This window comes from Hypomesus nipponensis, chromosome 8 (assembly GCF_054491055.1).
Source record: "Hypomesus nipponensis isolate SF chromosome 8, ASM5449105v1, whole genome shotgun sequence".
Lineage (NCBI taxonomy): Eukaryota > Metazoa > Chordata > Actinopteri > Osmeriformes > Osmeridae > Hypomesus > Hypomesus nipponensis.
The window spans coordinates 5,504,222-5,530,845 of record NC_140368.1 but is presented as its reverse complement, the minus strand read 5'-3'; the positions used below and the strand labels follow the sequence as shown (position 1 = coordinate 5,530,845).

The following is a 26,624-nucleotide window of genomic DNA, read 5'->3' as shown; positions in this document are numbered from 1 at the left end:
TATAGAGAACAGATGCCTCTGCATGTCTCAGGAAGGCCTGGAAACAAATGGGTTTGGGTAATGTAATAAAGAACAGTTAGTGTCTTCCTCCAGTCCACATTGTACATTTACAGTAAAGCTGGATGCATTATGACATAGGGTGGGTTATCTCTTCTCCAATTCCACCATCTTCAAGATATCAGAACAAAAAACACAAATGTCAGTAAATAAATAAATACAACTTCAAATCTTTACAGCATCATCTCAAGTTAATGAACATATCATGAAAATAATAGACTTTGATTCTTAAATAATCTTGATTTCAGCAAAGTAATCTATGAGTGATGATTATAGCAGTTGGGAATATCATCCATAGCTGGACTATGGTTTTGGTTTGCTTTAACATTCGCATTCAGATTCAATAACACTCTTTTCCTCTCTCTCTCACTCACACACGCACTCCCCCTCCCTTTCAATATTCTCTCCCAAGACATGGTGATGGTGGGCCACAAGATGAATGAAAGGCACCAATGACGCACAAGCATGACATTAGAGAAGTAGTGCATTATGGGGGATTGGTCTTAAACAGGGTTCTCCCAACACACACTCCCCTCCATGCTTAGTTCCCTGAGAACCCTGTGCAAATAAAGATTGTGGATATTGTATTTCCGATGGTAGGAAACAACAGAACATGTTATAAATATTTTTTAAGTAGTATGTGAATCTGAAACAAGAGTTTCCTCTTGTTGATTCTAGAATATTCCTCAGGCAGGCTTGAAACGACATTTAAGCCTTTTGACTCCATTGTCATCAACAGAAACCCAAGCCCTAAAGTTAATCTGGACAGAGGACCACACACAGAGCCACAGACTTCTATATCACTACTGAAAACTGAAAAGGCTTTAAAAGAAGGTTCATGATTCCACGGTTTCAGTGATCCCCAGAGAGCAGAGAGCCCAGAGAGGACTGGATGGGGTCTGGACATGGGTTGTGGTTCTCATTTACATATCCTGTCTTTTTAGGCTTGGAATCAAGCAATACCAACAACCACAAGGTAAAACCTGGTTTTAGTTTTGAATTAAAGGAGGGTTGATGACAGTGTACTGTATCCTAGGTGCTTCAGATAGGGGGGGTAACGATGAGGGGGAGGGGGGAGACCGAAGCTAAACCTGTTAGGTTCACTCACAAGTCCCACGTAGCCCCTCTTTCCAACCTGACAAAGTTCTATCTATCAGCCACCTGTCTCTGAGAGCCCCACATTAACCCTGACCAATCATGACTCTCCAAGCCTGCCTTCTGACCAATTCCACATTAGCCTGGGGCTATAACCCACCCCCCATCCTGTTCCTTTACTTCCTATCACGGCAGTGTAACTTCACGTCAAGTCTGACCAATCACAGAGAGTCCCTGGTTTTGACGTCACTCTGCCTCTAACACTGCCCCTGCCTCATTCTGCTCTGTGTTTGCCTCAGAGCTCTCTGCCTCAGCCTCACTCTCCAGCTGTAGATCTACATCAGACTCTGCCACTTCTGTTTGGACCTCTGATTCGTCTTGTAGGCCTGGCTCACACTCTGTCTCTGCCTCGGCCTCTTTCTCTGCCTCTGTCTCAGCCTCTGTCTCGGCTTCTGTCTCGGTCCTTGCATCTGACTCAGATTCTCTCTCAGTTTCAACTCCTGCCTCAACTACTACCTTAGCATCCGACTCACACTGAGTCTCAGTCTCTGCCACAACCTCTAACTCACTCTCTGCCCCAGCCTCTATATCAGCCTCTAGCTCATCCTCTGCCCCAGCCTCTATATCAGCTTCTAGCTCATCCTCTGCCCCAGCCTCTATATCAGCTTCTAGCTCATCCTCTGCCCCAGCCTCTATATCAGCTTCTAGCTCATCCTCTGCCCCAGCCTCTATATCAGCTTCTAGCTCATCCTCTGCCCCAGCCTCTATATCAGCTTCTAGCTCATCCTCTGCCTCTGTTTTGCTATCTGCATCAATATGTATGTTAGCCTCAGTCTCTGCCTCAGTCTCTGCCTCAGTCTCTGCCTCAGTCTCTGCCTCAGTCTCTGCCTCAGTCTCTGCCTCAGTCTCTGCCTCAGTCTCTTGTAGTTCTTCTATGTCAGCCTCTACGTCCACAACAGCTTCTAATTCATCCACATCCTTAACCCCACCCCCAGCCTCAGTGTCAACCCCACCCCCTGCCTCAGCACCAGTCTCATCCACACCAATAGTCTCAGCCTCATCCCCGACCCAAGCCCCAGCTTCAGCATCAACTCCAGTCTCAGCCCCAGCTTCAGAAACCCTAGACTCAGTCTCAACCCTAGCCTCTTGTTCCACAGCAGTCTCTGTCTTTTCTTCAGTCGGTGCTTCTTCAGCAAGCTGTGCCTCAATCTCCGGTTCTGCTAAAGGTTCCACATGTGATTCTTCCTCCGGTTCAGTTAAAGGTTCCGTTAGTGATTCTACTTCTTGTTCTGCAGGTGGTTCCCCCTCCAGTTCTCCGGTTGTCTCTGCGGGTTCTACATCTGTTTCCATCAGTGGCTCCACTATTTTTGGTCCCATTTCCGAATCTGACTCCTTCCTGCCAATACCTACAGTAAAGAGGGATAAGGAAAAGGGAGGGATGGTTTGACAGAGAGCATATTTCATTTATTAGGAAGGTTTTGGTGTGATATGTGTGTGTGTGTGTGTGTGTGTGTGTTGTATACATACCAGCAGGGGTCAGCACCAGTGCCTGTAAGATGTCAGACAGAGAGACAATCCCCACTATGCTGGCGTTCTCATCCACCACTACCAACCTGTGGACCTGGACGAGAGAGGGGGAGAGGATGAGAAGACAAAACACATGATAGAAAACTAGCCTGTAAGCCTCTGTCACACACTGTGTGTGTGTGTGTGTGTGTGGTGTGTAGGAGTAATTTGCTTTGTCTCCAGTGGTCGCTACTGTGTGTGAGTCTCACCTCAGCTTTGACTATCCTGTCTACAATGGTCTCCAGAGTCTCCATCCTGTTACACTTCATGACTCCCTCAAAGTACTGAGACCTGTGTCTGAGGGCCTGGGTCACCGTGATGTCCAGGTTGTTATAGGTCTTCTCAGCGGCCAGGTTCTACACACACAGGTTGGACAATTACTTGAGGACCAGGGAGTGAGAAGACAGCCATGGTGAAGTACTATTATTATTTCATATTGATTTGATAAGAGGGAACCTACTATGACATCAAATTTAGAGTAGATGTCCACAACCTTGCCTAAGGAGACAAAACACACAAGGTCAGAGAAAGACCATCCAAAACCAACAAACCCATTCACACACACACACACACACAGTTGTACCTGATTCGTCAACTACAGGAAGGGCAGACACCCTTCTCTCTACAAAGATGTTGAGGGCCTTGATGATGGGCGTGTCAGGGTGGATGAAGGCTATGTTACTGTACGTCCCAATACTCAGCTCCTCCAAAGTCTTCTTCATGAACGCTGGCTTGGGCATCTCACACACCTGACACACACAGACAGAAGTCAATCCCACCATGTCCAGTAGATGGCAGCATACTTGTTAGTTTATATCCAGGTTTGAGCTTCCTGTACAGTTCAACGCAAGTGGGACTAACGATCAACCAGATGGGTGGTCTGTGTTGGTGACACAAGAGCTGACCAATCAGATGGGTGGGGGAGACTCACAAAGAGCTGCAGGAACTTTAGGATCCTCTTGTGTGTGAGGATGTAGAGGGCGTTCCCACTAACGGGGTCGATGACAGGCAGACGGTGGATCTTGTTCTTGATCAGGGAGTATACTGCATCAAAGATACTGGAGAGAATGAGGGGTGAAGGGAGGAGGATATGGGGGAGAAGTTGGAAACAGGATAGAGTGAGGGAGGGGGAGTAAAGAAGGTTAAAGAGAGGGAGGACAAGAACAAGGGAGAGAGGGAGAGGGGGGAGGAGAAATGCCTCAAGTCAATAAATCGTTTGACAGTGCATCAAACACAAGACTAAGATGATTTGTAGATTGAAGACTACACACACACACACAGGCTCCAACACATGTATAAATGTGCATGAGGGAGCCAAACAAGAATATAAACAGTACAAACAGACCTATACTCATTTAATGTGAATTTATAGATGCCGTTACCTGAATAGAATGATATAGTCCCACAAGGCAGAGATTTATAGAATGGAGATTTCCCCAGAGAAATCTCTCCAGCACTTTACCTTCATCTTTCAAATCACTCCTTGCTCTCTCCATCTACCCTCCTCCTCCCTTCCATTTCCCCGAGTCTCCCTCAGTCTCTCTTTCTCTGTCTTTGTGATGGGGTTTATTTTAAACACACACTGAATAATTCAGGTCCTTCTCTTGGAAAGCGTATGGACCCTCTTTCTAAAAATTTTCATCACACCCTCCCTCTCCTCTCCCTACAGCCCTCCATCGCACCCTCCCTCTCCTCTCCCTACATCCCTCCATCACACCCTCCCTCTCCTCCTCCTCTGTCTCTCCCCCTTGCTCTCTGCAGGAGCCCCAACAGTACCTGGCATTTGGTGTGATGTTCACCAGAGGCTTGAAGGTCTCCTGAAGATACAGCTCTGTGGACACGACACACAACACACGAGTTCAACACAACACGCACATGAACACAACACAGACATATGCTCTATGCATCATAGAGAAAGCCTGGTCCAGCCCACCTCTCCATGTCTCAATTTTGTGTTCCTCCAGTTCGTAGATCTGAACCTGTAACACATTAACACACACCCATGAACTCTGCACACGCACACACAAACTCAGAGACAAATACTGTACATTACCAAAGGGATACACACAAACATCCACTATACACTGTGTGTTTACAGGGACGATGAGAGAGAAATACAGAGAAAGACTGTCTGTGTGTGACCTACTAATTCTCCACTCTGCTGGGAAATGATGTATGTAGGACATTCAGGCCAGACATACGTCCAAATCTATCTCTGTAGTTCTTGTAGCTACTTCCTACTTCCTCTACACTCATTAGGCAAGACTAGTAGGCAGCTTCTACATGTCGTTTCGTCTCATCCATGCTGACCTCAAAGCCAGCCTGGACAGTGATTGGTCGGCTGCATTAGGTCACAGTGCCAGGGATCAAGGGTCAAGGGAGAAAGGTCACCTACCATTGGAGACTTGTAGTACCTGGTCAGGATGTTGATGAAATCTGTGATAGTCAGCATACCTGAGAAGAGGGAATGAAAGGGAATATGAGGATGAGGGGTGAAGAAAGTGAGGAGGAAAAGAAAGAAAATGAAAGAGATGGAGGACAGGAGAGGAGAGATGGGACAATACAGCTGGTTAATCAAAGTACATCCAAAAACATTTTGCACAGAGGGCAGACTTGTACAGATTACCTCTCTGCCTCACAGAGAAAGAGAGAGAGAAAGAGAGAGAGAGGTTAGAAGGGGGAGGGATAGAAGGCAGACAGGAAGACAGCGTAATAAGAGAAGGATAGACAAAGGACAGAGAGAGAACTGAACAATAGGGAGGGAGGGAGGGAGGGAGGGAGGGAGGGAGGGAGGGAGGGAGGGAGGGAGGGAGGGAGGGAGGGAGGGAGGGAGGGAGGGAGGGAGGGAGGGAGGGAGGGAGGGAGGGAGGGAGGGAGGGAGGGAGGGAGGGAGGGAGGGAGGGAGGGAGGGAGGGAGGGAGGGAGGGAGGGAGGGAAATTGAGATAAAACCACTCTCTCAGAACAGAACACTGCTAAATATAGAGACTAGACTCTTTCTCACACAGACACACACTCTCTTTATCTCTCTCACTCACTAATACAAGAAAATAGACAGAAACACACAATGACTCCAACTTTCTCTCACACATTACTGCTCTCTCTCTCCCTCTCTATTCCCCCCTCCATATCTCTCTCTCTCTCTCTCTCTCTCTCTCTCTCTCTCTCTCTCTCTCTCTCTCTCTCTCTCTCTCTCTCTCTCTCTCTCTCTCTCTCTCTCTCTCTCTCTCTCTCTCTCTCTCTCTCTCTCTCTCTCTCTCTCTCTCTCTCTCTCTCTGGTGGAGAGGGGAGACTCAAATGGTAAAAAAAAAGCTCTATTCCCATTCATGTCCATCTGCTAGTCTGTGAGCACACACACACACAGACATATACACAGTGTGTGTAGTACTGACAAAACAAAAAGACAGTATAGATACACCAAATTGTGACAAACACTTCCTCCTTACCCACAAAGCTTTGCTTTTTTGACTCCCATAATGGGGCCGCTCGCACCCCATTGGCCACGAGGGCGAAAAACGCCTTCTTCACCTGCAACACAGAAACACACATCTTCCTCATCATCATCCATGCCATCACAAGGAACGGAATCGAATATCATGCAGTGAGTCCAACCAGTCAGATGTAGTTACACATTAATGAGGACATCAGTATGGGTGCAGAGAACACCTAACTTCCCACACATGAATCCTTCATTTGAAACATTATGAGACAGTCCCTGGGTGAAGGCGGTGGGCCGGAAGGATGGAGAGAGAGGGGGATAGAAAAGATGGAGGTTCGGAGGGGTGGAAAGATGGAGGTCCTACCTGTAGGGTGGTGTCAAACACCACCAGTTTGGAGCTGGTGGGAACGATGTCATAGCATTTGTGCGACTTCATAAAGCGCATGTAGATATCCCTCTCGGATTTCTCAACAGCTGGGGGGAGACACACACACACAAAGATAAGCACACACACGGAGCTTGTTGCCATGGCAATTATCTGACCCTGCTGATGGTGGTGTCTGCAGACCAGCTGAGTCAGTTCCGTACAGGTTAGTGAGCTGTCGACACAACAGAACGTTGGGCTGCGGGGACTCAAGCTCCCCCTCCTTTATAACACCTTTCCTCCCTCCTCCCTTCCTCTTCCAGAGAGCTGGCACTCACATCCTATAATAGTGCTGCCTCGCCACCTGGGTAACCAGACCTAATGATACACTCAGTCTGTCCTCTCTCTGCTTCTCCATACCTCATCTCCAGCCACACACACACACATACACCCTATCCTTCTTCTCTGCTGCTCAACTCCAGGCACACAAAGAGACAATGTGTCGGGCCACCTGTCTGCTGGCTCTTCCTCTCAGCTCCTACTTGGTCACCATCTGGGGCCTAGTACACACATGACCCGACTGGACTGGAGGACAGGAGGACTGGGGGACTGGAGGACTGGGGGACTGGGGGACTGGGGGACTGGGGGACTGGGTGACTGGGGGACTGGGGGACTGGGGGACTGGGTGACTGGGTGACTGGGGGACTGGGGGACTGGAGGACTGGGGGACTGGGTGACTGGGTGACTGGGGGACTGGAGGACTGGAGGACTGGGGGACTGGGGGACTGGGGGACTGGGGGACTGGGTGACTGGGTGACTGGGGGACTGGAGGACTGGGGGACTGGGGGACTGGAGGACTGGAGGACTGGAGGACTGGGGGACTGGAGGACTGAAGGACTGGGGGACTGGGGGACTGGGGGACTGGGGGACTGGGGGACTGGGGGACTGGAGGACTGGAGGACTGGGGGACTGGAGGACTGGGGGACTGGAGGACTGGGTGACTGGGGGACTGGGTGACTGGGGGACTGGGTGACTGGAGGACTGGGGGACTGGAGGACTGGGGGACTGGGGGACTGGAGGACTGGAGGACTGGGTGACTGGGTGACTGGAGGACTGGAGGACTGGGGGACTGGGGGACTGGGGGACTGGGTGACTGGAGGACTGGGGGACTGGGGGACTGGGGGACTGGAGGACTGGGGGACTGGAGGACTGGAGGACTGGAGGACTGGAGAACTGGGGGACTGGGGGACTGGAGGACTGGGGGACTGGGTGACTGGAGGACTGGGGGACTGGAGGACTGGGGGACTGGGGGACTGGAGGACTGGAGGACTGGGTGACTGGGGGACTGGAGGACTGGAGGACTGGGGGATTGGGGGACTGGGGGACTGGGGGACTGGAGGACTGGGGGACTGGGTGACTGGAGGACTGGGGGACTGGAGGACTGGAGGACTGGGTGACTGGGGGACTGGAGGACTGGAGGACTGGGTGACTGGAGGACTGGGGGACTGGGGGACTGGGGGACTGGAGGACTGGGGGACTGGGGGACTGGAGGACTGGGGGACTGGGTGACTGGAGGACTGGGTGACTGGGGGACTGGAGGACTGGAGGACTGGGTGACTGGAGGACTGGGGGACTGGGGGACTGGGGGACTGGAGGACTGGGGGACTGGAGGACTGAAGGACTGGGGGACTGGGGGACTGGAGGACTGGGGGACTGGGTGACTGGAGGACTGGGTGACTGGGGGACTGGAGGACTGGAGGACTGGAGGACTGGGGGACTGGGGGACTGGGGGACTGGGGGACTGGGGGACTGGGTGACTGGGTGACTGGGGGACTGGAGGACTGGAGGACTGGGGGACTGGGGGACTGGGGGACTGGGGGACTGGGGGACTGGGGGACTGGGTGACTGGGTGACTGGGGGACTGGAGGACTGGGTGACTGGGGGACTGGAGGACTGGAGGACTGGAGGACTGGGGGACTGGAGGACTGAAGGACTGGGTGACTGGGGGACCGGAGGACTGGAAGACTGTATGACTGCCTGACATATACAATCAAGGAGAGGACATCATGACACTAAAGCCCAAAAGTCCTGTATTTCTTTCTCTCTTTCTTACAAATGTATTTGTATGACCCAATCTTTCCCAGTTAAACAGCTCAGGGTGTCTGAGCTCAGGATTTACCTCAGCACTGTTGCCCTGCTCTGGACGGCAGCCACCTTGGCAAATCACTGGACTGAGTTACAGTAGAATGGCTCTATTGTTCAGAAAAAAGCCTGGTATGTGTGTGTACTGTGTAGAACTATTCCCATTGACCCATTGCAGAAGGCTTTTTTGGAATAACCGCTTGCGCAAACTGTTAGAAAGCCTTTAACCTTTCACTTGCAAATAGACCGGCAGGCTATTTAGCTTACTTAGCTAACTTAGCTTCAGATGAAAAACAAAAGACAACGTTGTTCTGTCACCAGATGTTTAATGCAATGTATCTTGTCCATGTTAACGATAAAACAGCCACTATCTGAGAGGAAACAGATGCTATGCAATGTAATGTCATTACACAAACCTGGAATGAAAATCCAGTGATATTTGAGTCTGTGTAGCTTGGCTTTGAGCCAATGCGGTGTGTCTGATTCGGTGCCTCACTGTGAAAGACCCAATGTTCAATCCCTGGTCAACTCCACTGGGGCTGTGTGACCTAGAATGGTCTTCCAGGAAGGAGAGGAGGTATATAGGAGCTGCATCAATGTTTATGGACCACTGTTTCAAAGGCCCTTAAACTACTAGGTCTAGTGTTAGTCACTAAGGTTGACTAGTCGTCCCAGGAGATGCTCAATAACCTATGACCTCACTCCGCTTCTAGTCTCCTTTCATCACAGATTAGTGCAACAGCAGCGCCACCCACCCCCCCTACTACACTTATCTGGTTGCCCGCCAAAGCAACACTGAAAGCAGGTTGCTTCTCTGAACAACAGGTCGTCGAAGACACAATGAAAGTACACAAAGATGGAGGGGCGGAATTCCCCTAATACACAGCCAGTGACGCTCCGTTTTCCCCGACATACTGAGATGGTCCTGATGTTGCGGAGTCTGACACATCGGTATAAGCTAGCTCGCGAACTTAAACTGCAAAGGATTTCCACACACACAACTATTCAAACTACAATACTGTACATAAAATGCCTTCCGTCAATACATCTGACTGCAAAAATACAACTAGCTGTATCTTTCTGTGCAGAAATTAAGCTCAAGTTGAGGAGGGTAGACACGACTTGAAGCAACTGTGATGATGTTCTCTCGCAGAGCTCCAACTACTAGTACATCATCGGATTTATAGAAATGTTTGCAAGAAGCTCCATCTTACCAGCATCGTCAGGGTCCAATTTCTCCAGCATTCCTTCAGCAACAGCGTAAACCTGTAGAAAGGACACACACGAGTCACAACGGCTACTAGGGTACCGGGGCACTCGTGTCTCCTCTACCTCCTCACTCCGTATCCGTGAGCTGTGAGCTCCGTATACAAGCGAACCGGCAGCACAGAAATCCAGCGGTAGTCAGTTTTCGGTGATAAAGTAGAAAATCCTGGTCTACTTGTCACATTTACACTCGTTAATACGGAATAATTTTGAGGCCACGTTGAATCCGTTTAGCTTGAATGCTCATTACCTCGGTTAGTATCGACAGTCGCTCCTGTCTCCTCGAGCGATGCCAACAACGTGAAAACTCCCTCAATCCGTGACTGGCGAAAGTGATTGAGTGGTTTTTAACATGGATGCATGCCGCTTCGTTTGAAAATGATGTGGCACAGATTTCTCAACACTAAACTCGTTTTTATCATTAGCCTACATCCCTGATACTTTCCCCTGGAAACGTAGCTTACAGTAGGCTACCTACAGTGAAAAGCTACCAGCTAGTAAGCTTGATCGCCTAGAATTCCCCTATAAAGAGCCAATGGTACATTCCACTTTGCTGCAGTCCAAGTGAGCGGTAAGCGTGTTAAACAACGCTTTGATCAGTGGTGAAAACAACAGTATTTAACTGATAGTTAAAAACAGGAGCGGTGTAAGCATCCCGGCTCTAACCCTTCCGATAAATGCAGTTAAACTAGTAGTAGTTCAAAGCGCTCCGTCAGCTCAACACAGTCTATCCGTGTAGCCATAGATAGGACACATCCAATTACGTATTATATCAGGGGAGAGAGGCAGCCAGCCAGGAACATCCCGTGAGAGGCGCGGGCAACAGTTGTAGCCTGTTAGGTGCACATAGAACTTTAGGGAGTACTGAGTAGGTAGTGATAGGGATTGCATTGGATGTGGATGGGGTATGGAGAGTCTGGATGAGGAGGGATACGTGAGGGATGCAGTGAGGGAAAGGAAATGGGGATATGTCAAGTACGTACCATTCGCGAGGGAGCGATGGTGGTGTAAGGTGTGTGGGGAGGCCTGGAGGATGATGTGTGCGGGCTGTAACGCTGCCCAGTGTCCGGGGGAGAGGAGTAGGAACGCAGACGGGCCTCCAGCCTCTCCGGTTCACTTCGATACAACTCCAGAGGGAACACGGGGGCAGGCTGGGAGGCCGGATGGGGGGGCAGGGAGGGCGTCGAGGGGGGTGAGGACACACTGGAGGCTAGGGGGAGAGAGGGTGTAAGAAAAGAGAAAGGGGGGCGGGGGAGAAAAAGGAATAGGGGTTACATGATTCTCAATGAACAAGACTCGAGATTAGCGTTCTGGACATGTGGACAGCAGTAGCTGTCAATCACCCGTTGATAAGGTCATGTCACCCCATCACATTGGTCATGTGTGGTTGTGTTTCTAGAGAGAGACCACGCTTGGTAACTAGCTAACAGTGTCTTCTACCAGCATCCTGCCCGTTCCAGTTACACTGCACTCTCTGGTTGACTGTGAACAGACAAAGAAGGACTGAGTTTCTCTGGCTACATGATATGGTGAATGTAACATAGCACCCTGTATGCACACGTATGTACATACACACACTCACACACACTCTTTAGGAGGTGTGATCTATGAGCACTTGTCAATTCCAGTAAACGGTAGCTGGCTGATTACTCTCTGTTCTGCTGGTTCAGCATAACAGTAATGTACAGAGGAATTCACTATCAAATGCATTCTACCTGCAGGTTACTGATATCTTGCATTATCTCATTTGAGAGGCATCACACGCATGTGTGTGTATGTGTGTGTGTGTGTATCATTTATCCCTCCCTTCTGCCCCATAAAAACACAAGGATCATTAACGTCAGAGCTACTGAATCATCAGCTTACTGCTTAGAGATGACACACACACACATACTCATGCACTCTCAAACACATACAAACCCACACACACATACTAGCAAACAATCTCAACTGTTCCCTTTTTTCCTCGTCTCTCTCTTTTGCTGTCATCCCCGATTTAGCATACCTCCGAGCAGTGTGTCTAGGTTGGTCAGGCTACAGATGGTGAGCAGAGTGTGTGTGTGTGTGTGTGTGTGTGTGTGTGTGTGTGTGTATGTGTGTGACAGAGAGAGAGGCTGGAACTCAGTGTTTATAATCCCAGACAAAACAGTGTACCAGTCCATCTGAATTAAACATGGCTTTAATACCATCCACTAGTCATTAAGCCTCACTTCCACAGCAGAAAGAGAGAGAGAAGGGGAAAAGAGTGAGCAAGCATTTGGAAGAGTGAGAACATAGAGAGGCTCAGTGCACTGAGATGTGATTATGGTGATCATCTCAGTTTTACGACCTGGACTAGCTAGTCGATCTCAGCACTGGAGCGGACATGAGCAGACACACACACACACACACACATACAGTACACACACATTCCCCTACCTCAATCCCGATCTTTCAGTATTTATAGTTCTAACCCCCCTCAATGTCTCCCATTAACAGTTAGTCCTCTTCCCTCCTCCTCCAGATGGACCTGATTGGCCAGACTGCTCCATGGCATCAAGCAGCTGATCAAATAAACCAATCTGACTGGCTGACAACAGCTCCATCAGCTCAGTCACCAACTGGACACTGTTGCACAACCTCTCTGGAATCCCAGGGTTACATTCTAACCCTAATCTCAGTCTAATACAACATTTACTAATAGCAAGCTAGCACGTTATTACTCCCCATTTTGTTCCATACTCTATTCTGTTCTATTCTATTCTCATATACTGTTCTATACTATATATCTATACTATATAATACTATGACATATTACACTATACAATACTATGCCATAACTAAATATACCAATACTAGGTATTTGGTGAGGTCATTTCAGGTTGACAGAGCTGGTGATGATAGAGGCAGGCAGGCAGGCAGGCAGGCAGGCAGGCAGGCAGGCAGGCAGGCAGGCAGGCAGGCAGGCAGGCAGGCAGGCAGGCAGGCAGGCAGGCAGGCAGGCAGGCAGGCAGGCAGGCAGGCAGGCAGGCAGGCAGGCAGGCAGGCAGGCAGGCAGGCAGGCAGGCAGGCAGGCAGGCAGGCAGGCAGGCAGGCAGGCAGGCAGGCAGGCAGGCAGGCAGGCAGGCAGGCAGGCAGGCAGGCAGGCAGGCAGGCAGGCAGGCAGGCAGGCAGGCAGGCAGGCAGGCAGGCAGGCAGGCAGGCAGGCAGGCAGGCAGGCAGGCAGGCAGGCAGGCAGGCAGGCAGGCAGGCAGGCAGGCAGGCAGGCAGGCAGGCAGGCAGGCAGGCAGGCAGGCAGGCAGGCAGGCAGGCAGGCAGGCAGGCAGGCAGGCAGGCAGGCAGGCAGGCAGGCAGGCAGGCAGGCAGGCAGGCAGGCAGGCAGGCAGGCAGGCAGGCAGGCAGGCAGGCAGGCAGGCAGGCAGGCAGGCAGGCAGGCAGGCAGGCAGGCAGGCAGGCAGGCAGGCAGGCAGGCAGGCAGGCAGGCAGGCAGGCAGGCAGGCAGGCAGGCAGGCAGGCAGGCAGGCAGGCAGGCAGGCAGGCAGGCAGGCAGGCAGGCAGGCAGGCAGGCAGGCAGGCAGGCAGGCAGGCAGGCAGGCAGGCAGGCAGGCAGGCAGGCCGCTGGCTCTGAGTGTTCCACTGAGTCACACACTCAACATGGGGCATCAGACCCCAGACTGAGAGAGACTACTACCATGGCAACGGACCAGAGGCAATGAGATGGGGAGAGAGTGGAAGAGAAGAGACAGGAGGGCGAGGCAGGGAGGGATTGTAAAGAAAGAGAGTGGGAAAGTGTTGAGTGTGTATGTATGTCTGTGGATATTTGTGTGTGTGTATGTGTGTGTTCTTGGAAATGGCTACCTGTGTCTGGGCTGATTGACACGTCAAGGGAAGAGCAATCAACAGCCTGTTCCAGCATGCATTGCAAAGCAAGAAAGTAGCCAGTTTCTATAAAAACAGTTGTGAATATAACACATCTCTTGACACTTGTCACAGTCACACACACAAACGCAAACACGCTCTCTCTCTCTCTCTCTCTCTCTCTCTCTCTCTCTCTCTCTCTCTCTCACACACACACACACACACACAAAAGTGAATTGCCAGTGCCCCCTGCAGTCTACTATGCGAAGCAGATAAACTTATTGTCGAAAGGAAAATTAACAATCTTTGGTAGCACATAAAATTTGCAGAAAATACTGTGAAGAAGAAAAAAGTAAGCCCTACTCTTTTACTACCCCTCCCTTTAGTAGTTTCTCTCTAACCCCCCTCTCTTTTGCTTTCTTTCTTTCTCCCTTCCTCTCTTAGCCCCTCTCAGATTATCTCATAGGCCTTTGGCCAGCATCATGATAACAGAAGCACCAGTTATAGACCTCAATGTACAGCAACAATAGTCAGGTGTACTGTAGTTTAACAATAGTAGTCAGTAGTGGTTGTGAGATTAAGCCCTGGCGGCCCAGCCGGTGTAATGTGGGGTCACGACTCGACGTCTTTCTATCCGGTAACAGACAGGTTATGTAAGATACACTGTGTGAATGTCAGTATTGCCAGAGGGCCACAACAGCTGTCATTTCAGCCTCTGATTTCCTTTCCTCTCCTTTCCTTTCTTCTCCTTTCATTTCCTTTCCTCTCATTTTCTCCCCCTCTTCCTTCTGTCAGTATGCAGGCTGTTGCAACATGCGTGTGTTGACTGATACCGTGACTCAGCGGGGTCTGGGTGAAGGGAGGAGGGAGCAAAGGATGAAGGAGGGAGGGGAGTAGGAAGATAGAGGAGAGGAGTGGTGAAAAGAAGTGCAGGAAACTAGAGAGGAGGTAGAGGAGGACCCAGGGAGGATGGACTGATGTGGGGGAGGGAGAGAATGGAGGAGGAGAAGAGGTGGTGATGAGAGAGGGAGTGTTTGTGCAGAGGCAACCATCTTATCAGGTCCCTACCCCATGTAAAGAAGGGCAGAAAGGTGGATAAGGTGGCCACAACCTTTTTGAGGACAGCAGAGTTGCTACAATATCCCTCTCTGCATCGGTCCTTGATCTCTGAGACAAAACGGTGTGAGTAACAACTGAAGACAACCCTCAGCAGGTGCTTGTAGGACACACGAGATGGAGGCATGTGTGTGTGTGTTTGATTGTTTGTCTGTGTTTGTGTGTCTCTGAGTTGGAATCCATAGAACTGTGTTGTATTCAGTTTTTATAGGTCACTCTATGTCTTCACTTCCACTCGGTCATGTCAGCCTAAATAATTAAACGTGTCTCCTTGGCAGCAACACACACACACTCCTCCGGAATTACAAACAACACCTCTACACACTCCCCCGCCAACCTCTTTACATGACATACATACTTTACTCACGCTGAACACAGACAAGAAAAACATTTCTATCACGAACACCCAACATTCTGTGATAATGTTCCTTAAAAAACACTTTTACTCCAACTGACTATGTATTGATACCGTTTATCTTCAATCCACATTGGTTTTCTCAAAATCTCAGCATTCGTGTGATTTCTAAAGCAGGACGCCAAGTACAGCAGGAGTTCTATGACATCACTGTACAGATAACTCTAACACATCAACATCATCCAGCTCTACATCTCAACAGTTGATCTTACTAATGCTGACGGTCTGCTTACTGTATCCCAGAGGCCCATGGGGCTCAGACTGCCTCCTTCCTGTCCGTCTCTCCTGCTCCTTCCTCTTCCTGTTCACCTTCAGGCTGCCGAAGCGTTTCATTGGTTGGAGCGGGCAGATGGTATAAAGCAACGGTTAAAAAGAGGAGTAACAACCAGACATACTGGAGGCCGAGGCTGGGGTTGAAGCTGAGGCTGGGGCTGAGGCTGGGTTGGTTTGGAATGTAACCAGACACTAGTAAGTAGATTAGGTAGTCTGTCATACAGCAGATAACAGACCACATTCCAAATCTCTCTTTCCTTTTACCCCTGTGTGTCTTTCTCTCTTCCAGAAAAGTAGAATGAGAAACTGCAACCTTGTTTTTCCTCCTTTTCTCCTTCTTCGTCTTTTCTTTTTTTCTGTCTCTGCTCCTCCTTCTCTAGGCCTCCAGGACTGGTCTCAACAACACTAGCCAAGCAGACAGTCAGACGGAATACAGTAGAGAAACCTCCTCTAGATGTGACGAAGCTAGAATAAAAATGAGTTCACCTCTATGTGTGGTTCTCTACTCTCCCTCTGCCTGTCATTTGCCCCTCCCTTTCCTTCTCCCACCCACTCTCTCTGCCTCTCTCTCTCTCTCCCTCTTACCCTTTCTCCCTCCCTCTGTAGCTACTGTAACTTTTAATTCCTTCCTTCATCACGGCAGTTCTGTGATGCACTGCTGGCAGTCCTGCTGGCCTTGTTCCGCTGGTGTGCGTGTGCGCGTGTGTATGGGTGGTTGTGTGTCCTTCTCTTTATCTTCCTCTTCTGTATGATGAGAACTGATCTCTGGCATGGAATAGGCACATGAGATAGATGGAGGGTGGAAAGAAGAGAAGAAGTGGGAGGGGTAGATAAATGAACAGATAAAAAGGAGGGAGGGAGGGAGGGTGAAAAAAAGGTGTACGGGGTGAAGAAGGGGTGAGGGCAGAGAGAGAGAGAGAGAGAGAGAGAGAGAGAGAGGGAGAAAGAGAGAGAGAGAGAGAGAGAGAGAGAGGGAGAGAGAGAGGGAGGGTGGGAGAGAGGGTGTGAACAGATTGTTTTGCTACTTTGTTCCAGTGAACTTGGCAGGAGTCTAGGGGCCACAGGGGTGTGTGCATAAGTGTATGTGTGTGTGTGTGTTAGTGTGTGTGTTTGTGCTTAAGTAGTCTAGACACATTAAACTTAATAAACTCTCAGGCTAGTGGACTAGGAGACTGAGACTTGGTGCATCAGGACCCTGACCAGTACCCCTGTAGTTCCTCTAAACTCTGTAAGCTGCTCATACAGGCAAAGGCAACAACAAACCAAAACAACCATTCTCTTTACCTTGATTTTCTGCCGTTGGTGTTGACTGGTTCAATCTATTTCTATCTGTCTGCCTCCCATCTAGTAAAGCTATCACAGACACACACACAGGCACATGTGCAGACACACACAGATATGGACGCACAAACACGCACACACATCCACTCGTTCCCACCCCACTATTGTCCTCTAGTGACCTTGACTAGTTAAGAGTCTCTACAGACCTGACCATTATGAATCCCTGTTGGCCCTCTATGAATAAAACGTCTTAACCATGAAGGCATTCTCTCCTTGTTTGTGTGTCTGTGTGTGTGTCAGCTTGACTAAGCCATGCTTAAAGCCTTTCCTTATCTCCTACAGCAGTGCAGAAATACTCTCTCACAAACACACACACTCACACCCACACTCATGTTCCTGCCTATCGTCTCATATTCTTATGTGTAAGGGATTTGAAGTGTTTATCTGTGTTTACTTTTCCTCTCACATAAAGGAGCCTCGGGCAGAGTGAGGTCAGGTGGACAAATGAAACCCTGAATGTTCATCACCTGCTGTGTGAGTGTCCACCCCAGATCTGACTCTCTCTCTCTCTCTCTCTCTCTCTCTCTCTCTCTCTCTCTCTCTCTCTCTCTCTCTCTCTATCTCTCTCTCTCTCTCCAGCTCTTCTCTTACATCACAAGATCAGTTACATAACGGTCCATTCCAGTTTACAGTAGCCCATTGTTGGGTGTAATACCTTCAATGACCACTAGATGGCTCTAGGTAACCAGCATCCAGGCTTCACCAACAGCAATGAAGGGGTCCTATAGAAGAACTCATGGTTCTCCACCATACTGGTTTAGTCATAAAAATTGACATCAGAAATGAGCTTCTTCTTGTTTATGACCTCTGCTAAACAATACCATAATGATAACACGAGCAGCATAGTGGTGGCATCATAGCTAACTAGCCTAGCAGCGCTGGTTATGTAATGATGACAGTTGGAGGTGGTCCAGCAGACTGACTAGTACTGAACACCATCTGGCTTACAACTAGGAGGCCGCCTGGCCTCTCTACTAGCTGCGGCCCAGTGGAAGAACACATACACACACATACACAGACACACACATTGAGGGCGGTACTACTGTGTCATTACAGTAGTTGGTCTACCATCAAAACAAAATTCCAGACATTTCAGGGCTCTAATCAGAACCCCACTTTAGTGTGTGAGTGTGTTAGTTATATAAGCTTGAGTGACGCCACACTGTATTGTGTATGTATTATCCTGGTGTGCTCCATCAGCATTCAACCGCCCACACTACTGCCTACACACATGCATGCACATACACACAAACGCTCACACTCACACACTTACATTAAATATCAACCACAGGCCAGTGTAATTATTTTTTGAGAGGTGTTGAGAGGAGCTGCTCGTCATGTAGGTTTAGGGTTTTATAGACCTGGTGTGTGTGTGTGTGTGTGTGTGTGTGAGGGTGCAGCCACTTACCCTTCCTGGCACGAGAGAACAGCTTGATGCTGACAGGAGAGGTGGAGGTAGAAGAAGAGGCAGAGTCCCGTGACGCTGAGCGGAAGATTCCGGAGAAGCTCAACCTACGAGGGGACTTGGGAGGGGAGTCCTGGTGGCAGGCGGACAAGGAGGGAGGGTAGGGGAAGATGGTCTTGGGGGAGCCAGGGCTGTTCTTGGTCCTGGCCGGGGCTGATTTGGGACTGGAGGGCCGGCTGAATGGCCCCCTTGTGAAGAAGCCCTTGGTGGGGCTTGCAGAGTTGCAGTTCCCCTCACCCTGTAGGGAGCACCAAGAGATAGAAGAAACTAGAATACATTAGACTGGAATAGAATAGTCTTATGTCTAAAATGCTGTCTGCTGTCTGTGAGTCGACTCACTTCATTTACAAACCAAATCAGTTACGTAATAACGATGCTGATGACTATGGTGGTGCTGTATCCCAGATATGTCTGGTCCGTGTGAGGAGAGAGGAAGAGTGACTCAGCCTCATAGGAATATGCATGTACATATGGAGACCCACACAGACAGGAGCGTCTCTTTCTCTCTCGGTCTCTCTTGTTGCTCTTCTCTATTTCTGTTTCTCACTTTCTTTCTCTATTCTCTCCCTCTCTCTCCGTTCTCTCTCCGTTCTCTCTCCTCTCTCTGTCGCCCCATGCCACCAACAGACAGTTTGTCATGGCAGCCACCATCTGTAGTGGAGTTCACACAGTGAGCCTAGTCAGAGAACCAGCTCAGCGACTACAACAGTAGTCTACAAGGACAGTAATCATAAAACTTGTAACGTTACGTCACTAGTTGTTCTGCATCACACGCTGACACCATGTCCATATCTGTGTCTGTGAGGAGCTCGGTGTGCAGAAATGCCCTGGTCAGGGCTGCAGGTCAGTGCTGCAGGTAGTCATCAACAGATTAGCTACATGCTGACACGGTATGTTTACATGGCACTGTATGTTGGCTCAGTGCCAGAGACACAGGCATTTCCCATAGCAAAAGGACACAAATGCACACTCTCTCTTTCTCTCAGACACACACACACAGAGACACAGTGTTTACCTGTTTACTGTAAACTTCCCAGAACAAAATAGAATACAGCCACTGTAGTAAAAACAATAATTTCTCCACTAGGTATTCATTTTAAGCCAACCTCAAGAACGAGGAAACAGTGGTGATGGAATTAGGGAACTAAGAAAACACTTTCGTTCTTTGCAACCCAACACAAGCAGATAACATAGATTTACCATAATCTAGCTTTCTAAAAGTACACCATTCAGCTGATGGACTGTTGAGGCTGTAGTTCTCAGTGATCGACTCTGATAACAGAGAGGGAAAAGGAGGGAGACCTTCATACTTCAAGGTTAAAGATACAGGGAGAGGACAAATAAAGATAATAAAAAAGAGAGAAGGAGAGCGAGAGAGATTACTGTAAAGCTGCAAGAACATACCATCATGTCCTAGCACTGCTAACGGTGAAAGAAGAGGGTAATCATCCGATTGAGAGCAATAATCAAACCAAACATGGTAACAATACCAATATTTACATAATCACCAGAGGGATAGCTCATTCCCTGGCATTAGGTGACAGTACGGACCAATACAGAGATCCAGAGCACAATGATGACACAGTATGGTGTTGGAAGCAGACACTGCAGACAGGAAGCTAAAGACAGATTTACAGGAAGTCTTACTTAAGACTAAAAGACTTGCATGGTAAGGCTTACATGGTGAGTTACTTATGACACAGTTAAGAGTATTGGTTCCCTATGAGACTGTATGGAGTATCCCCAGGAGGCTAAACGTGACCTGAAGAACAATTGCATGAGATGCAATAAGAGTAAAGATCCATCTGGCACAAATAAGTTGTATTTGTAATGTTTTAAATGACTATTTTGGTGTAGAAAGTTACTGTACCTTGTGTGAGCTGTCCTTGTCCACATGGTCTGCCTCCCCTTCGAGGAAGGGCATGGCAAAGGAACTGAGGTCCTGAGATGGAGAGAAAGAGTGAGAGAGAGGGTGGAAGAAGGGGGAGAGAGAGAGAGGGAAGGAGAGAAAGAATAAAGAGTGATTACTACACATCATTTGTAACAGGAGTGACAGTCAGCGAGGTTGGAGTCATGTACTGCAGGGTCGGGCTCCCAAGGCTTCCAGAACTAGATCCCTGGACTACACCAACAGCAACACAACCTCATGGACACTGGTGTATAGCTGAAATATAGCTACAGCATACTGTCAGTACTGGTATAGAGAAATAACACCTACACCGTTTACAGCTTCTTGAAAAACAGCTTCATTTTATATACATTTATAAATCATATACATTTATATTTTGAATTTTTCTCTGAACACACTTTGGTGTTGGTGTTTGAGTAGCATACGTTTTAGTATGTATTTAACACTCGGAATGCAACTGAACTTTTCTTCACAATAGATTCAGTTCACAGTGATACAGTTGATCCCTAAACACACACAACACACAAAAGCATCTGTGAAGAGGGTTGGTTTTAGAGTCATTAAACACGATACTGAAAGGCAGACTTACACAAAAAAGCCCTTTGCCCCGTTCTTCCTCCATGTGGAGACTGAGAATGGAAGGATTTTATAAAGGACCACAGACACAGAGGGAGAGAGAGAGAGAGAGAGAGAGAGAGAGAGAGAGAGAGAGAGAGACACACAGAGAGACAGAGAGAGACAGAGAGATATAGAGGGAGTTAGAAGGATAGACAGAGTGAGAGTTGGCACAAGTCTAGAGCCAGTTAGAGAGGAGTGTGGGGCTCATTTGCATGCTGAAACCTTCTAAACATGACTCAGCAGGAGGCTAACATCACACTTACATCTTGTCATTTAGCAGACACTCTTATCCAGAGCAACTTACAGGACATTCCCTCGAGGCTAGTAGGGTGAAGTGCCTTGCCCAAGGACACAACGTCATTTTTCAGGGCTGGGAATCAGACTGGCAACCTTCTGATTAATAACCCGATAAACGCTCAGCCACCTGACTTCACTTACAACTGGGACAATATATCACATATTCTCACACACATTCCAATACCACCACCCCCTCGCACACACACACACATCTACAAGAGTAGAGCCAGCAGAGTACATGAACATTCAACCTACATCTCCTCAGATCCATATCAACTGGCACAAAGCCTTGTTGCTACTGACAACTGACTGAAGGATTCAAGTCTCCCCAACCATGTGCAGAAATGAAGGCCAAATCCTCAGTGACACACAGATACACACACACACACACTATAAACCCTCCCATCCAATCACATCTGTAGACAGCCACAAAGACGTAAATGGCCTCGTATATCACAGGGAAGTAGATTGTGTGTCCCATCGCGGCCATACGGGTGACCTTGGGCTGACAGGACACACTGTGTATGTGTCCTGCTGGCCCTTATCTCCGATCTAAAGACAGGGATGTCTCGGTCATTAAAAACGATGTCCTTCCTGCTCTCCTCCCCTTCTACCACATTAGAGATATTAGGAAGGTGATAGGAAGACCCCCATCCAGGTCTACACTGTCAGGGAAGCAGACAAGGACCCAAAAGCAGAAAGGGATAGAAAGCCACTTGACTCGTTATTGACACTGTTGTCTCCTTCCAAACTTGACGCTGGAGCCAGAGATTGGCTGCTCCCTACAGAGTCTAAAAAACAAACACTCCTAAGTCACCAGACGAAACAGTCAATGTTTCCAGTGAAGGACACGAGAGGTTGCAAGTAAAGTTTACACAAGTTTGACAAAATGTGCTTGGACTATCTTGATGATTAAAGTGCACTGTGCTATGTTGAATTCAAACAGTACAGTGTGAACATGGAGTTTTGACACAAATCCATGTACTAAAATAGACAAAAGCGACACGAATAATATAATGTTTCTCTTACACTACCAATGTGAGTGGTCGTCTGGCAGATCTGGTGTGTGTGTGTCAGTTTGAATGGGAGAAAGAGAGAGAAACTGAACACTGTTGAAGACACAACACAGAACCATGCACACACACTTACCAGTCAGGTCAGGTAGGTACAGTCCTCCAGTTTGTCCCAGGGATGACTACAAAAGGTCTGCTTAGCTGGGCCATAATCAGACTACCTAAACCTCTTCCTCAAGGCCTGCCAAATCCTATTTGAGGAGCCTTGGACCAGTCAGAGGAGAGACCGATCAGGATAGGCTAGGGGTAGGACAGGAGGAGGGAAAGAGAGGAGGAGTGGGTGAAGGGGGTGACGGGGAGGAGATGGGAGTTTAGGCAAGGCAGAAGGAGGGGGAAGGGACACGGAGGAGAAGGGAGGAACTAGTCTAGTGTTGGAGAGTAGTCGTCTGCAGCTCTCTATTTCTCTCCCTCCCTCCCTCCCTCCCTCCCTCCCTCTCTCTCTCTCTCTCTCTCTCTCTCTCTGGATGGAGGTCAGTGGGCCGTCTATTTGCAGCACATCCTTCCTCCTCCTCCCTTTCTTCCTCTTCCTTGGCTTCAACACTTCTCCCATCTGTCTGTAGCTACAGTTACTGACCAACAACCCTCCTCTTGACCCCTAAGGAGGTCACCAGAGAAGCATCCTCCACTCCAGCCTCTAAGCAGCTGGTCTCAGATCAGCTGACTGTGACCTCTCTCAGACTCACTCCATGTAGCTGAACACACACTCTGACTCTAGATCTGTTCTTAGGTGCCTGGAAAAGGCAACGCTTGACCGAGTTGCTTCATTGGTTTCATGAACATTTTGGATCCGTGTGTGTGCATGTGTGTGCATGTGTGTGTGTGGGGGGTTGCATGTGTGTCCTTCTTTTCATTTTTGACACTATTTGGCCAAAAAGCTTATTCTAAATTATGGCCAGAATGTGGATTTTCCAAAACCTTGCCCCCCTCTTAAATAAAACACATGCACATGCGCACACAAAAATAAACAAACAAAAACACACATACAGAGAGAAAGAGAGAGGGAGTGGGGAAATAGAGAGGCTGGATTCTAACCATCTCTCTGACGACAGCATACCTCACACGCCACTGGTAAAGTATAGAGTAACTGTAAGAAATGCCAACTGCTTTAAAAAAAAAAGAAGAAAAAAAAAGAAAAGACAAACAGGTCTTCATTAAGGTCATGGGAGCAGAAAAAACATCCTGCAGCTGTTGCGCAACATAGATTTGATCTTTCTACGTTCAATTACATGTGCGTTGTAGAGGACCTTGCGGAGGACTGGCAACCTCAGCTAGGCCTCTCCTCAGCTGGCTCTCTCCTCAGCTGGCTGCGGTCACTGACACCAGCAGCATGAGCACAGTGGACGTGTTGTGAGGATGGGATCCAGATGGGATCCAAAATCTCCTGCTCACTCTAAAGGCCAGAGTGTGTGGCCAGCATCAAGTGTGTGCTCGAGGAAAAGAAAGAAACAAACAAGCCCAAACAAAAACGTAAACTACTGTAGTATTTGAAGTTTTACATTTCCTCTAGGTATAATATAGTATAACTCCTAGCCTAAGAGCAGTAACAGGTGTCAGACACACACACACATACCGGTCTTCCTGCAATCATGCTCAGACTATTGTAAGTCAACTGTCCAACTCAGGTAGGTCATTAATAATAGACTGGTCCCTATTACACACTGATACCTGGCTTTCCACAAATGTACTCTGACCTCCTTTCCTCTGTATCTCTGTGTGTGTTGCTACCAAAGTTCAGTGTATCCAGGGGATAATGTGGTTCCATTGACAGAGGTAGACAGAGCAGTAAACACTATAGCGGCCTGCTGTCCCCATACAATACAACACTATACTGGCTAGTGCACCACAACAGCATAGAAACCTATGTGTGTGCCCTGCTCTGCACACGTATAGACGATCAACACACAATCTCTCTACAGAAACAGACAAACATGCGTTCTTTATACGGACATAGTGACAAACAGAACACCTATTCTGTGCATAATGTAGGGCACATTATGTGCAGACAACACCTTTATCGGTTCAAATAAAACACTGGCATTTAGCTGTCTGTGGAGGAGTGTGTTTTGGTTTTGATTGATAGGGTTTTTTTGGCAGGGACTGGTGTGTAGGCCTGTGCAAACATAGATTATGTTTTTTTCAGTCTGTCTTTTTTCAAATAAACAGATGAAGCTGACAAGAAGTCCTTTCATACCACGGAGCAGACACATGGAGAGGGGCTGAGCTATCACCACGCACAACAAGAGTGCATTGTTGTTTTTGAATGTTGTTGTTGTTGTTGATGATGAGGATGATGATGATGAAACGCATGAGTGGACCAAGGAGCCATTTCCTGTGACCATGGGAATGGCTCAGAGAGTGAAAGCTTGTGTTTAGAAGAATGGAAAACACAATTGTTCTCACAGGACGATCTTCATGAATCATCAAAAATGAGAGGAGAAAAGCATGAGATTGAGCAGATTGCAGAAATCTGCCCCTATTTCTCATTGCAGACTGACCTTTTGCCTAATGCACTGTAACAAACTGAATTATGGGTAGTGTGGTTTATATATGACTCAGTGGCTGCTGGGTAATGTTGTTTTTCTGTGTCAGTGATGGGAAGGTCATCCTCCCATGCGGCTTAGCCTAGTAGTTATTATAATGGCTGCATTAATTGCCATTTGGTGATTAGATTGCTGGACTCATCAAGCCTATACCTTTTAGGGTTTGATTTGAGAGAGAGAGAGATCTGGTTTGTATTGTGTTTGCTACACGATTGGCAAAAAAAAACTCACATCCCCAAATGCATGAAACTGAAGAAGTGCATGTAACATAACGAATTAACTCCATTAAATGTCTATTTAATGTTTATCTCATTGTTGTTCAACATTGTAATAATACTTTTTATTAAATGTTCATGCTGCTGCTGCTGCTGTCGTAATTAAAGGTGCGCAGTGGCATAACTACCGTACATTGTTTTCCTGAGTCCTGTGGGGACTTATGTTCCCCTGACACAGATTCAAGATAAGTCTAAACTATAGCATGAGTATCAGCTGTCCGACGAACACAAACCTGCCCCGCCCACAACCAGGCTACTGGAGGGGGGAGGGGGGACGCATTATGTCCATCAGTAACAGTCCCTATCTACAGGAGATTCAGATTGTAGCCTATGTTGGTAGAACGTCAGTCACACTCACGGGCATGTTCAACCGAAGCGATCTCCTCTTCCTTACACTCTTCTTCTTCACGTCTCTCTTCTTGGGGTCCGCCACAGTGCTTCCCATCATGAGAAAGGCAGAAAACTCGATGTTTTGTGTATAAGTAGTCTAGAAACGTCTTATCGTTTGTTCAGAAATAACTATATTGTAGGTATATAGTAGCCTACGTACCACCGACCACTTGGGAGTGGTGGACTGGACAGCTTGGTGAAGAATATTCAAGCTGGGAACGTTCCTCGCTGCAGGATCATTCCAATTTCCTACTGTTTATATCCGCATTCATTTGTTGTAGATGCAACTTCGACGGGATCAATAATCCGTTTGAGAACCCCACCTAGTCTCACGCGCAAATATTCGCCTATCGAAATTTCACAAACAAAACTGATGTGTTTGTTGTAATGTGCGCTCGCTGGTGTAGGTGCGCGCTTTAGGTTTGAGATGGATCTGCGAAGAGCTGAGCTGAGTGTAGCACGCACGCTGACTGGCCGCCAGTAAATACTAGCTCTCACCGTGGCGGGACTCGTGCCAACTGATGCGTCAAGCTGTACGCACAATTCCAAGCTGTCACTTTCCTTCTATTTTACGCTGGTTCTGGGCTGATGATAACGCAGATGCGGTAACAAAACAAGATCATGATGACAGACATGTCAATCAGATTTGAGTGCGGTCTCATAAAACCATGTATATCACGTTGTTCCACAAAGGTTACAAATAGAATGGTTCAGTTATTCGAACTTTCTGAGTGGAGACCATGGTCGATGTTTCTTCTGAAGGGCAGACACGGCCACCCCGCGGTGAGCACGAATATTAATCTACATATTCTCCAACATTTCTACAGCAGTGCTTTTGTCAGAGACATGTTGTTTTTCGCCCCTTTTTAGCAGTTCCCTTTTTCGAGTTAGCCTACCTTTATGGATAAACAATAATAAATAAAACATTAAAAAAGCCCACTTAGTATTTTGCATATGTCCTTAAAAATGTGAATTTAACAGTTAATAGAAGCGTGTAGAATTAGGCCTACGTTTTTCCATCTGGGAACTGTCTAAGAGCTGCACATCTGTAACAGCAACAGCACATGTTTTCAAGTTAGGATAAACAATCAATAGGGAAATCCAACATATGAGTATAAATATGTACATATAATGAAACAGTGGGCAAC

The 26,624-nt window shown here is 48.1% G+C and overlaps 1 protein-coding gene across 1 annotated transcript; it reads right to left on the bottom strand.

Moving 5' to 3' along the window:
• Window positions 1-1,396: 1,396 nt before the first annotated feature.
• LOC146274872 (5'-AMP-activated protein kinase subunit gamma-2-like) lies at window positions 1,397-25,897 on the bottom strand. The gene is made up of 17 exons (XM_084703729.1): window positions 25,445-25,897; window positions 20,245-20,316; window positions 18,318-18,612; window positions 10,911-11,137; window positions 9,876-9,927; window positions 6,520-6,629; window positions 6,163-6,244; window positions 5,114-5,172; window positions 4,652-4,697; window positions 4,495-4,549; window positions 3,650-3,776; window positions 3,302-3,467; window positions 3,179-3,216; window positions 2,928-3,074; window positions 2,680-2,773; window positions 1,915-2,558; window positions 1,397-1,770 (listed from the first exon to the last, which is right to left on the bottom strand). Exons 1-17 carry the CDS (start codon window positions 25,532-25,534, stop codon window positions 1,399-1,401), a joined length of 2,676 nt encoding a protein of 891 aa, XP_084559855.1. The 5' UTR covers window positions 25,535-25,897; the 3' UTR covers window positions 1,397-1,398.
• Window positions 25,898-26,624: the final 727 nt, after the last annotated feature.